Source organism: Clinocottus analis, unplaced genomic scaffold, assembly GCF_023055335.1.
Source record: "Clinocottus analis isolate CAN_PGR_092001 unplaced genomic scaffold, fCliAna1.0.p SCAF_8, whole genome shotgun sequence".
Classification (NCBI taxonomy): domain Eukaryota; kingdom Metazoa; phylum Chordata; class Actinopteri; order Perciformes; family Cottidae; genus Clinocottus; species Clinocottus analis.
In genome coordinates, this window is record NW_027176240.1 from 13,181,591 (window position 1) to 13,196,039 (window position 14,449).

A 14,449-nucleotide genomic window follows, 5' to 3' on the forward strand; every position below is an offset into this window, starting at 1 on the left:
AGAATGTGCTAAAAGGTTTTTTCTTTTATCATTCATACATTATAAAATACAGAACCTCCTTAGAGATGCTGGAAATATACAGTGTACCATACACGCCATGAAAAATAGAGTTTTACTTATAAAAGGGGCATTAAACTTCCTCTGAGTATTCAATCATTCTACTGGATTTCATAATAACCCCGAAACTGACTCTTGGTGAGTTATTTTCCATCTTTTACTATGTGGGTCTGATCGGTTGCAATAAAACGTGTATTTATTTTTTTTTAGATTGAATATACACAGATGTAATATAAGATGTGGTAGTTTGCAGTACATCCTACTCCTCAGTTCTTCACCTGTACCATCTCTGACTGCTCCCCTGCTTTTGGTGTCTCTAATGCGATCAATCGATCAATCGGAGCAGTTTTACAAGCCTTATCTCCAAAGTTGCTTTTGCCGTGAATGCCCGTGGATGGATGCTTATGGAGGCAGAGGCGCTGTCCGAGGTACTGCATGCAGCCCCTCCCCGGCAGACATCATTGAGAGACACGTGATACGGTCTGTCTGTGGCTCCTGACAGTCGCTGGATAAGCTCAACAGGGAAACCAGATTGCACCTTCTCTTCCACAAAGATAACTGGATTTTCGTCCCGCTCTCCCGACCCACTCCATCCGGTTTCATTTTTCTCGTTAGTTGTTCTTTGTTGTTTTATTATTGGAAAACAAACTTGGAGGACGGCATATTTAAGGTAATTTATTTAACCACCAAGCATGTAAGGGTTTTAGTGGGAGAGTTAGAGAGAAAGTGGACTCGTCTCTCTCTCTCTCTCTCTCTCTCTCTCTCTCTCTCTCTCTCTCTCTCTCTCTCTCTCTCTCTCTCTCTCTCTGATGCTGCGATTCATTCACTTGGAAGCAGATCTTGATGTGGAGGTTTCGCCAGACTGGATTTGAGGTACAGGCTCTTAAACAGACCGAACATATACGGACAGTCGTGGTTTACAGGCGCTCAGCCCGTGCAAGTGTTTTGCATGAAATCGTTTTTGTTTTTTCTTTCTCTCGTGCCAACTATGTAGGGTCCCGTAGAAGTAAAGGTGTACGCGCAAAAGGTAAAAACAAATAATAAAATAATGTCTTATCTTTTTGCAAGACATTTTATGAGCGTCAGGAGCATAATTATAATCGTATAATAGTGCGTCCTTTACAGCCCTCACCCAGGGTAATATGTTAAGGTATAGGATATATTATTAATGTCCTGTTATGACAAAAAATAGCCTGTGAAACGCAATATTTTAGTGAGGATTACCACACATCGTATTGAGCATGATAATCTGTATACACTGGTAATGGTATTCATCACGTTTGCTGTTTCTGGAGAGGATGTTTCCGCTCGTTTCAACGTTTGCGGTGCCGAAGTAAACCCGATGTGTCTTCTTTGAAATGCAAACTAATTGCGCAAATCAGGTTTTTCGTCTTTCTCCAGTTGAATATTAAACGCTTCCAGTGTTTCGAAAATGCAGAATCCGTCTTAGTCCGAAAAATAGTGACGAGGCAAATATTATGAAGAGCACATTTTGGGGGTCTGACTGAGACCCAGCGGCAACCCGACTGGTTCGTCTTTCACAAACAAACCATTGTGAATCAAATGACGCACTTTTTCTCATGGTAGGTCTTCAAGAGAGGACAGCCCGGTGACTTGCTTACTGCATATCGGAATGCTGCTGACAATGGTCATTGGTGGCTGCAGAAGTTATAACGAGCGTAAAATAACACAAAAGTATTATTCCTAGACTAAAGATTGAGAGTTGTAAATCAGCAATTTTTTATGTTTTACTTTAGTATGACTGAGATTGTCCTCAGGAATTGTTTTCAGAGGCGCGATCATGACGGTGCAGGCTTTATCATTATTTCATGTTTGTTTTTGTTTTTCTTATTTTTTCTCACCTATGTGTTTTTGATGTTCGAAGGACTGCGTGAAAAAAAACAAAAAAACATGGTGTCCGACACACAAGATGAAGTCATTCGTGGATGCTGACTGTTCAGTGCTGCTGTATGCTTCCTGGAAAGCCCTGCTGATATTCATTCATCCATTCTATTGATATGCTCATGTTTGCTGCTATAAAAAAGGCCTCTCTGGATATAAGTGTTTGATTGGCTGTGCTTCAGCCTCAATCATAGTATTAACTCTGACTTTTGATTAAGGCTTTGGCCAAAGTGGATTTGGGAATGGATATGGTGAAAGCACTTGTACTGTATCAAATTTGCTTTTGTTTTGCAGAGAGCTTTGGGACTGAGGACTGCCTTGACAGACAGACTGCTTCTTTTGCTGAGCTTATCAGCCAACGTGTCTCCATATGGGATTTTTCTTCTTCTCATTGCTACTGAGGATGACTATGTGAAAAAGCCCCAAGCAAGGCTTCCAGTTACCCGCCAAAGAATGTTGGCATGAGCATGAAGATTAAAGCTGCCATTTCAACTCAAGTGAAACAGTGCACACACTAACTGGCACCAGAAGGGACTGTTCCATAATTACATAAATTAGATCAAGTGTGCCCAATGGATATTTGAATCCCTGTCACTTTGCTCTAAATAGCCATGGCAGAGAGGACCTTTAAACAGTTCAAACTATTTGGGAGCAAACAGTGAGAGGTTTGGCCAGTGGCCTACATGGACAGTATGAGGTAATGGTATTTGCTTCAGGAAATAATTGTTGGCCAAGCCTGTTGCTGTGCAAATATACAATAGCATTTAACTTTTTGTCTTACAATGCATCAGTTTACAATTGTTTATCCATGGAGACAGTCACTTGTTAGCCGGTGTACTCTCTATTTGTTGCTTAAGCAAAGCTTCATATAAACAAATTCAGCCCTATAAGTCTCTGTCCATCTGCATAGATTTTGTGAATGCACAATGGTTATACAAAAGCCACATAGTGCCCATATCTTATGGGTTGGGCTGCTTTTTTGCTGCTTTGTAGAGATCGGCACTTGTCTAGAGTTTACAGGTGCTGAGGGCCAGTGGGCTAGATTTCCAGTTTGGAATGCGTGTTGCGAAAGTGAAATGAGCTTCAATATGAAAACAAAGAGTTCCCACGGGCTGCTAGTCTACTTCGATGACGAGGGATTTTGTGACTTTCTCGAACTTTTCATACTGAATGGTAAACTCAGCCTCCGATTCTCAATCTTCTGTGCCGAACCTGCGACCGTTGTATCTGACACGGCGGTCAACGACAGCCAATGGCACGCGGTCACAATAAGGAGAAACTTTAAGAACACGACCCTGAAGGTGGACAATGAGAAAAAATGGGTGGAGGTGAAGTCAAAAAGACGGGATATGACTGTTTTTAGCCATTTGTTTGTTGGTGGAATACCACCGGAGTTACGATCCGTGGCGTTACGACTCACATCAGCTGCAGTCAAGGATCAGCTACCTTACACTGGATGGATAACTGACATAAAGGTCAACAACACAGAGTCTATCACGATCAACAGTGAAGGAGTGAAGGAGGACCTCTGCGGTTCAGCCAACATGTGCTTAAATGGAGGAGTCTGCAGTATAATTAACAACGAACCAACATGTGACTGCTCTCGGACAGGGTTTCAAGGGAAGGACTGCAGTGAAGGTAAGACATTTGGATTCAGTTCAGACATACAGTCGGTACAACATGTCCTCTGTACCCTTTTCAAGTCAGCCGCAACATGGACTGATTTAAAACAAATTCAAGTATTCTCATGCAATTACCATCAGTCCTAAATAAATGCATTGCCCTCCTCTACTTGGTTATGCTTGTTTAAATCTTACCATGTGTATCATCGATCTGCTATACAGGTGTTTGTAATGAGTGAGTCTCCTGCAAGGCCTCATTAGCAAAACTTGCGGGTGTTTCCATCCCCGAAGGTTTCTTCCATTTTTATAAAACAGGTCCATGGGGATTGGTTGACCTATGAAACATCATCTCCAATGGCTTACTTCAAAAGCAAGAGCAAGAGTAATCATCAGAGTCAGATGGAGTAAACATGAATGATGTCATTGACTTCATACAGTTTAAAAAGCGCCCAAGAGATCTGAATAGTTGGCAACAGAAGAGAACCAAAAGAAATAACTGGGGGAGATTCTTGTGTCAGTTGCTCACATTGTCATTATTATTATATTGATACTTTAAGCCCAACACATTATGATCTATCATCCGATAATTTTCGACAAACTGGAGCATGGCCGAGGCATGATTTCCGTCTGAAATGCTATCCTAATTGATTGAATAATTCCAACAGATAAAATAATCAGCTGGGTAATGCAGAAGAATAAAAACACTAGAGACCCGGCGAAGAAGAGAACATAAGGTTCTTTGAGCTTGTGAGAATACTGTGACTGTCGTAGCCAAATATTGGTGTCAAAATATCAGAATCTCTTTTTGTTTTTATCCCTTTTTTCTAATGAAAAAGCATCAGCATTCAGGCATTGAGTGATTGAGTGTGGCTCTTCCCACAGGTTGGCAGTTTAGTGCTGTGGTGGGGAAGAGCAGGTTTGTTGGTCAGTGTCGATGGGGGAGGGGTGTGAGTGTGTGTGTTTTTCTTATATTTATCTATTTCTATAGGCCATTTAATTTCAAAGGCCCATGTATCTTTATTCAATCACATACATATTTTATTAACAATAAGCTCATTGAGCCATCGTTAGATAACTTATTACTGCATCATACAGTAAAATATCCCCATCGTATTGTCATTAGTCATTAAGGCAAATATTAAGTATTCCTAATTAGAATGTCCTCTACACACTGGGCTATGTTTTTTCTCTCTCTGCTGTATTCATGTTTTGTTGAAGGTGTTAATGCAGCTTTGGGTCAGTTACCAACCGCATGCACTGACAGAATGAATGATTGTTGCTGTAGTTCACTAACAGGCTTTCAGTGTTGGCAACATTAAGTATTTGTTTATTTAAACCAATGAACTACAGTGAGAAATAGCAGTGCTGTATAGCCACACTGCATCAAAACACCCTGGATTAATTTAGATTAAAAAAGAACTGTGTCAGTAAATATACTTGGACATGCCACCCAAACAATATAGTCGTTCTCTTTTTGCTCTTTTTAAGTAGAGTGTATAATCGCAAATCTTTCTCCAGTTTAGGGGAAATCCCCAAAACGCCTTGAAAGCCAAAGGCAAAGGTCTTTTTGTGAACCACAATGCGATCACTAATTTTATTGCGGCCATCTTTTTTACCTCTGCAAATGTGGCTTGTTGACAGGTCTATCTCAGGAAAGCTGGGATACATTTGTCGTTAAGAAAGCGATGCAATGAATTGATGATGATTCATGATGTAAAATGCATAAGCAACTTTGTTTTCAATGTTACCATCTTCACAACAGATTAGTATCCAGACAGTTATATCAAATTGTTTTAAATACATATTTTATGCATTAACATTATTTTTTTGAGGAAATAACAATCTCAACACACATTCTGGGTATTAAGCATTTTTATTTAATTTAATTATAAAGTATGACTATAAAGTGTTTTTGCCTACTTACTAAAACTTATTTCCAAAGGTGAACTTCCTATAATTTGTCTGAGATGAGTCAAAAACAATTAGCGTTATGAACTATTTAGGATCCTACATGTCAGTCAAGAATACTGGGAGAGGGTTCAAGTACAGACACATTAAAAACAATTTGATATGGAGATATATAAATCAAATTTCTTGCAAGATACATTAAAAAAATAAAAGAATACAAATATATTGTACAAAAACTAAACACTGTTTTTAAGAGATAAAAAAACATTCCCCTAGTATATATATATATATATATATATATATATATATATATATATATATATATATATATATATATATATATATATATATATTATATATATATGTGTATGTGTGTGTGTGTGTGTGTGTGTGTGTGTGTGTGTGTGTATGTATGCATTCATAGTTCAGTGTTAGGCTGACACTTTGGCTCTAGATTAAATACAAAATAAAAGTAAAATGTGCTGCCTGTTTCTTGGCAGCACATTCTACTTTTATATATTTTTTATATTCTATATATATATGGCCATAATTGGTTACGTTATTGTAATGTTAAGAAGAAAGATGTAAAATATATCATCTTAGTGCTGCATAAACGATGAGCAGTCATTGTTTGAAAAGAGGTCAATGTAACGAGTATACCATCGCAATGGGGACCACAACCATTATAGTTCATGAAGATGAAAGCTATTATATGATAACAACAATTATGTAGCATGTCTATGCACACATGTAGAGGAGTTGGTTGCATTGTGGACAAGCTTAATAAGTTAAAGGTTTGAAAGGATGGACTCTGGAGTCCCGTTCTGGTAAATTAATCTTAAACAAATATTCCTGCTGAAAGTAAGTGTTTCTTTAATGGCACAAAAGAGGCAAGAAAAACAATTAATACTTGGTTAATTCTTATTTTAGGTGCTGCAGCGACAATGACAAGGAGGTGATTTTTTTTTCCAAATTTAGCAAGTCTCCTGAACAAGCTATTTTTGCACTAAAGGTCTTTCAGGGTAGTCGTACATCTGCCCAGCTTATTATATACCACACCAAAGCATGGAAGAGAAACTACAAGTTATTAAACTGAAATTATTAGATCCAAAAGATTACACAACAGAAGTCTCACAAACAAACAGACAATATATCAGTCACAACGCCTGCCGTTTGGGACTGAACCTACTTTCTCAGTTATGGTTTTAAATACCTAAAAAAAAAGGTACATGGTTGTTTGACCACTGTCAAATTTATTTTGTACAAAAATGTCAGCACTCATGTGTGTTAGTCTGCTCTTGAATATATGTAGATAAGAACAGATCTCAGATCAGAAAACATTGGTTAATGTGAGAGGTAGTCTCACCATCTCAATGCATTGTTTCTAGTTTGCCAGCATGTGTGACCAGTATAGTGGGCTTTCTTGGCAAATTAATTACGATTTTCCCTTTTTTTTAGCTCCGTTTTGGTCTCCACCAACTTCTTAGGGTCACTAGTGACTTATTGTCGGTTGTTTGATGCTGGGCTGGTATCATACAAGGATTATATCGAAGAGACGAGGATAGCCTCCCCTTGCTGTTGGAGGATAGCAGTTAGACAAAATAGACCATTAGAGCTGTGGGTTGTAAGACCAAAACAATGAGCCGAAAGGTGCTTTAAAACCAGACTTGGGTGATCATTCTCCGTCGATTTGTCACTACGGGCAACCCCTCTTACATTACATGCAGCCATTTGACCCATTGATAATATACAAATATTGACTAATGCATCTTTAAATATAGCTATATGTTCCCAATCCCAAAATTACACACAATGACATGCGTAATTAGTTTGCGCTAAAACACTGTAAGACTGTTAGTCTGTATTTCACCTTTGTGTCCAGCCATGTTTTCAGTGTTACTATATTGTACACCAGACCATATAAATCGTGGTAATCCAACACAGATGATGAAAGTGCTTTATAGCTCATTTATGCATGGCACTAACATTGCAAGACAAAGAGATTCAATTCCCACTGGAGCCATCAGGGCTGAAATTGTGTTAAGTCCTCGTATCTTAAGTCACTTTTCATGAAAGCCTTCACTCAATAATACCATTGCCAGCTAATTCAGTACAGAGATTTGTTGTCTCCGCACCTCAAGGTATTATATGATTTCTGCTTGCTTTCTCACCTCCCGAAGAGCACAAGGTTGGCAGGAAACAACAGCTACTACTGCAAATGTCTGTCTATGGAGAATTTTATCAGACCATTAATTGAAAATGGTAATCAAAGCTATGGTTTCGGCCTTGTGAGAATCAAATTTAACTGTAACAACAAAGCATATGATGCAGAAAAGTCTGCCCATATGTTTATCTAGTGCCCATACATTGATTACCTCCAAAGTATATTGGAGTTTAAAATGTACCTGACCATTAAATAATTTAAAAGCTGTTTTATTGCTTTGATCAGATGAAAGGCTCACAGGATTTGCACCAGACCTGTCAAGTCTCCACTATCCAACCACAAGCTTGCACATTGCACAACACCACACACACGCACACATAAATCCCTTTGATCGGTAAAACAATTATTTAAATGCTCTGTTGTATGGCCAGTAAGTTCCCAGAATCTGTCCTCCTTTTTCTCATTAGATAAATTATTTTGTCCTGAAATAATGGAATGATGTTCATTTCATTGTACATTTGCTGAACATAAATCAGCCAAAGTACAAAAGTAGGGCAGATCTAAAGACTGGACGGCATTGTATTTTATCTCATTTTGTGCGTTATGTAATTCAAAGGATAAATTGACTGGATACAGTAAATAATTGTGATTGTGTTGCACTTTAGCTGAGAGAATAGCTTCAAGGTCCTTGTACAGATAGTGTTAGAAGTCATTGTAGGACTGACAGCCAGATTATTTAAGCCACTTCATTAAGCTCCTAATGCATAATGACAGCGTACCAAGTATGACTGTGGCCTACAGTAAGTGAAATCATGTCACACCTTTTTTCACATTTGAATCATAATCATCAACTTGGCAGTCATGGAACAAGAAGGCTTGAAACCTGATTGAACAACACATGTGTGCAACATGAATTAGTGCAACATATGCAGGAGGCAAAATGTCAACGTAAATTATTATACGTGTAAATGTGCACACAAAATATGCATTTTTTTCTGATGTGTTTTTGTATGCTGTTGTTCTTTTTTATGTCTTATATGACACTGGTTCCTTGACTACGTCTGTCTCACACTAATTGATTTTGAAGTCATTTGCAAATGAGATTGTAGAATTTTAAATGCAAAGACTTCGGCAACCCCTTCATCACATTTGGGGTGTTGTTTTACATTATCTGTCAACAATGACACGCCACCTGATTTAACACCACCTGGAATATGAAGGAAGAGGAGCAACAGTGACACTCTTTTGCAGTCATGGCTACAATATTTGAATAATATTTATTCACATTTTACTGTAACTTAATTTTTGTCTCCACCAACTCCGAAGGGACATTTGTTCCTTGAGATATTGATTAGTGCTACTTTAATAAAAAACTATTTGGCTACAGTGATACTGAAAAACAAAAGGCCTTTTGGTGTCAAACAAAAAAGAGAGCATTTCTTTCTTTGGACAATAATTTGATGATTCTGGCTTTTTGCACAACATCTAGTAAGAAAACGTGTTGGACTCTTGTTGGACTGTGTGTGTCCTTGAATGAAGAGGCGAATTAATTCAAACCAAAAGTTCTGTTGATGCTCTGGCAGTGTGATTTTCGTCAGTACTTCACGTTTTATGCCAAATTGGATGGCTGAACAACTGAACAAAAAAAAACCTGATTGAAAAAAGCTAATGGTACACAACTGTGCATTTAACAACTTAAATGAATGCGTCTCAAATACTACTGTAGTTGGAAATATATGTTGTGTTTACTCCTGGTGGGGTTTGGCATTTGTAGAGGTTTTACAGTTTGGGACTTTGCATCAGTTTGTATACAAGAGCAGTTAATATTGCAGTCCACAGACAGCTGTGTAGATAATTGCACAGGGTAACTCATATGAAAACAGTAACTTTAGTGAATTAAATAAGTAGCTTGTGTTTGTCAAAAGCAACACTATCATTCTTAAGGGAGTTTATGGATGCATATGAATGACATAAACCATTTTTTATCACCTTTTTTCAACAGCTTTAAACATTTTCACACAGAATGAACTGCTTTGAGACACACTATATAGCATGATCAATTCTTAATTGGAATGAGCGGTTTCTTTGAGTAATGTCTGTTGCACAAACACGTGGCCTCACTGTATCTCTTAAAGTGTCATTCTGTCTCGAAGCCTCCTGCAGCTTCACTCAGACGAAAGCAGATTATTAGTGTACCGCTGTCTCTGAGTCCAAAGACAGATATTGGGATCAAAAGATTAGAGGGATTTTCCAGGAGGATTTTTGCCTTGTTTAAATACAACTGCTCCTGACTGTCAAAGGGTGTTTGTGAAATTCTTTGACACAAAACTCTCCTTTAATGGGATTGGTCCCACAGCCCAAATAACTACGTGTGAGTAGCCACGGCACACTCTTGCTTGTATTAAACTGTGTACAGTTTGTTTTTTATTAAAGCATGTTCGCTAGCATGAAGGAGTTTATTTTTGTTGGTTTATTTATCATATGTGGTGCCTTTATTCATATCTATGTTTTGATTGGAAAAAAATCTCACATTGCATTATCCCTGCATGCTTTATGCAATCTAAATGGTTTGGCCTCCCCGATACAGATTCAGAATAAAAGCTGCATATGATGAATTGTGCCTCTTTAAATTCCGGGCTGCAGATGATATTTTCACTTTGAACATAAGTTGCCTTTGATGATGCTGGTTAGGTGTCATCCTTCATGAGAGTCGTCTGAAATGCTAAAAACAAGTCGAAAGTGCGATGTCATAATTTGAAAGCTGTCATGCTCAGGGTAGAGCAAAGACAAATCACTTTTTTTAACAACATTTTATGTGACTTTGAAGCCATATGTGACTGTAATAGCACAAATAAACCTGATTTGACAAAATAGTGAAGGGGAGGTTATTTGTTACCTTTAGGGATTCTCTACCTCCCGTATAGATTAATGAATCAGAATCAGAAATCAAAGGTCTTTTTTGTCATTTTTATTGGTAAGGGCTGTAGCTCACTGTTCCCAGTACTTAGAGCTTAGCTGCTCAGTGTGCTTTATTAATACTTTAAAAAAAAAAAAAACCTTAGCTGAAGAGCCTCTCTTCAGATAGGGATTTGTCACACATCAACAGTGAGAGCCATAACTACAGTTTCCTTAAGCAACTGCTGAACGTATTTAGCTAGAAAAGGTACTTCAACATGAGGCTGTGATCTCTAATACAATAAATTACAAATAAGCTGACATTGATTCTTAGTAGACATCTTTTTTCCCCGCCAGGCCTAATATTCAAGTGTTTAACAGGTACTGCGTCACAAAAAAGATTTATTCCATATTTGTAATACCTAACCTAGGTATTGTCAATCCTGCGATTAAAGTTATTAGATATACTGTATAAGCTGCTGTGATTATCCTCTTGAATCATTCTGATCCCCAAGATATAAAAGATTGACGAGGTCTTCTGCACATCTGCTGCGACAATCCCCTCTGTTTGGGCTGTCTCTTTGGAAATATCTGGATTGGACTTTATTGTCTACACACCATCTGTCCCGAGAAACTTGTCGTAGCTGCATAGTACGATTAATCAAATAAAAAAAAAAGAACACTGTGTGAGTATATTTAGATTTTAGTATATATAGTGCACCATTGTGTCCGTCTTAGGACGAAGAGTAGCTGTAGAACAAATGTGGTTAGACGTACATTCAAATCCCAATTTTATTGATTACCTTTCTTAAAGTTGTCTACGACATTCAGAGTATAAATAGAGCAGCAAACAAGTATTCGCCACGTAACTTAAAGATATATAAAAGAGCATTAGCCTGAGCAAAGAATGAAGTCACTCTCCATCTGTGTTTGTTGTAATCTGAGCTTCTCTGTGCTGAGTGGACATAGCTGGGTCAGCAGTGTGTGCCTTTTATTGTATATTAGTGAGAGTGCTCTTCTGGTTAGCTCTGCACTGCACACATACAGCAGTTACAACTGATAACGCCATCCTGACCAACAGCCTTTTGCAGCAGCATCACGTCCACTATCCAATCAGCTGTTGTGGCAATAGATACACTCTTTATTTAGAATGTAGCACCTTTCAGGCAATAGTTTGACCTGCAGTCTGAATGTCCAGCCAGAGGACCAGTGCTCGGCATCTGCCAGCAGCCGGGCCATGAGCATAGTGTCGCCTTGCTTCCGGTCCTCACTGGGAGCCAACACTGACACCATGCTGCTGGAGGCCCAGGGCGCAGGGCTGAAGGGAGGGATGCTGTGCGGTGTAGACTGTCAGACTCTTCTGCAAACATTTCAGAGGTCGTAAAGGGACTGGAAACACCACTATCCTCCACAGGGACCGACAAAATCCAAACAAAATGAAGATTCCTTGTATAGTTTTATTGGAAAGATTGGAGAGCGGTGGGACCTCTTCATCTAACTCTATGCCGCAAGTTTACCCAAATGTCCAACCATGTATTTGTTGAGACTGTCATTCATGTAGAGGAAAGCTCCACATGCAAGTATAGGCTAAGTAGAAAATACTAATATATTGTGTTAAAATGTTTTGTGTTATTACTTGTAGCAGATTTGAAAAAATAATGAATTAATATCAAAACATGTAATGATTATTAATAATTGCATTATGATGTATAAACCCATACATGTATATAGAATAATGACACTCAGCATATGCCATAAGAAACCATCAGTTAAACTAACAGAATGGATCATTTTGGATGCCACCCAATTTTTGGCAAAATAGTGGGCCATTTTCTTTATAATAAGAAATTAAATATGAATCTCAGGAGGTGTTGCCATGGAGGTGTTGCCATGGAGGTGTTGTCATGGTGTACAGGCACCTGTTATTTCATATACATCACACGTCAAATTATCCAGATCTTTATAAATTGATGGGCAGATGGGAAGTAACGCTGAATGAAATGGCGGCTGTTCCTCTTTGAACATTTCTGCATCTTGGTTCTCGTTGAATGATGGCACTTTATTTAAATTGCATTCTACCATCTCTCACTCTGTGTGTGGTAGGTGGTTCAGCTTCCTCTGATATCTTCAAACATGGTAGTCTTCTTCGTTGAGGTTCGGCTTGAACCGTTTTTCCTTGTCTCCATGTCTCCCTCTTCCTTTCTCAGCGGGATGCTGATCTGAATGATTTAAAGTATAAGGAGACACTTTGGTAAAGGGACTACAGAACAAGATGAGAACAGATGTGCAACAAAATGTATTAACAGTTAAACGTCAATTTGTAAATGGTTTACTAATGAAGTAAATGTGTTAAGTTGAGGTAGATTCTGGCCAAAACGGTTCAGGTGTCATGATTGACGTCAAGTCTTATCTTGAATTTACACATTCTTCCAAAATGGATATTGGACACTGTCCAATACTGAGGAATCCAGTGTCAGTAGGGTGACCTCACCAAAAGGTTGTATGAAGAGTTGACCGACTCCACTGGTGAGAGTTTGAAATTGTGCAGTATAGCCAGAGCTCTGGGAGCTATCAATTTCCATCAGAGTGGCCGCTCACTCTGCCCATTTCCTCTCTCTCTACCCCTACTGTTGCTTGAGGAGGATAATGAGGAAGATGGTGAGCTGTGTAATGCCACTAACGCTCCTCTGTAAGATAGATGCATTAGGTTTAGGCTGTGGTACTAGGAGATGAGTCCTCACTTATACTCATTACTCTCGATTTGGTCAAATTTGTAATTTAACAACAAATCGATCGTCTGGTGGCTCTGACCTTTGCTGCAAGGCTTTTACATTTTCCCTCAAAGTGCCTCTGTGACAAAGGATTTTAGAGCAGCCGTCCTGCTACTATTTTTCAAATTTACAACTGTCTAATGGGCTGGCAATGTCTTCAGTGCCTTCTGTTCTTCTTTGTTATTGCATTTATGGTGATGACATTAGCACCCCTGATTATTAATACTGCAATACTGCAGTGCAGGGGTGGGAGGTTATTGGGGGAGACCATGTAGACGAGAGAATTCATGTTTTGTTTGCCTAATAATGTAAAGGAGCAGTTCACTCATTTTATGAAGTTCATTTTATGAAGTTCAGTTTACTCATCGGTACTACTCAGTCTGTGAAAACAGTTGTGTACCTATTACCACCTTTCTTGTACAAATTACCACCTTATGTATAGTGTTTTTATTAGGGCTGGGCAAGTCCTCAATCGTGTCAATCCTTTAACAACGTTAATTATTTGTTCATGCGTTAACTGCATTTTTTTTTCCATTGGGAGGCTCGTCTTATCACTGCCGCACACATGTGCTGCACTTTAAATCTCTTACAGGCGGCGTAGTTCAGAACTGGCCATCTCACAGCTCTCCCAGTCCGGCCCGCGGGAAGTCAATAAAAATAAAAAAATATATAAATAAGATGCACGGCAGAAATGCAATACAACGACACTGCTTTTACTTTGAAGGCCATTTTATGTACATGCGCGCGCTTCTGTAGCCTCACCGACAGGCAGTGTTGACGACTTGCTGACTTGAGCCTGATGTCAAAGCACATATTGTTATGCAGTTTCTGTCCTCAATAAGCAGCGGGTGCTTCTGTGAGTCGCTCCGCCTCACTAAGCTCTCACAGGCGGTCCGTCTCACAGGAGCCTCCGCGTCCAGATTGAAAATTACTCGCGCATGAGCAAAGCTTCTGACCCCACACTCTGATACACTATGGCAGATCACTTTAAGTCAGTATCACTTCTGGATCTTTACTTTTGTCTCAAAGAGGAGAACTTTCCACACATCAGAAGATGTTCAGTGCACTTGTTCAAGCCAACACAAGCTTGACTTTTCTCACTGAGAAAGAAAAACTTAACTAAAATGAAA

At 38.8% G+C, this 14,449-nt stretch overlaps 1 protein-coding gene across 29 annotated transcripts in view; it reads left to right on the forward strand.

Annotated features, from left to right (window-relative positions):
- Nucleotides 1-576: 576 nt before the first annotated feature.
- LOC137779604 (neurexin-1a) overlaps nt 577-14,449 on the forward strand; it is a 231,760-nt gene continuing 217,887 nt past the window's right edge. For 27 of the 29 annotated variants that reach the window (XM_068567606.1, XM_068567610.1, XM_068567628.1 and 24 more), the window contains exons 1-2: nt 869-930; nt 2,254-3,597. In XM_068567606.1, the coding sequence (XP_068423707.1) occupies nt 2,886-3,597 (712 nt within the window). In that variant the 5' untranslated portion in view covers nt 869-930; nt 2,254-2,885. Of the gene's footprint in view, nt 728-868; nt 931-963; nt 1,085-2,253; nt 3,598-14,449 lie in introns of those variants that run through there. The other 2 variants (XM_068567607.1, XM_068567608.1) reach the window with 2 other exon arrangements.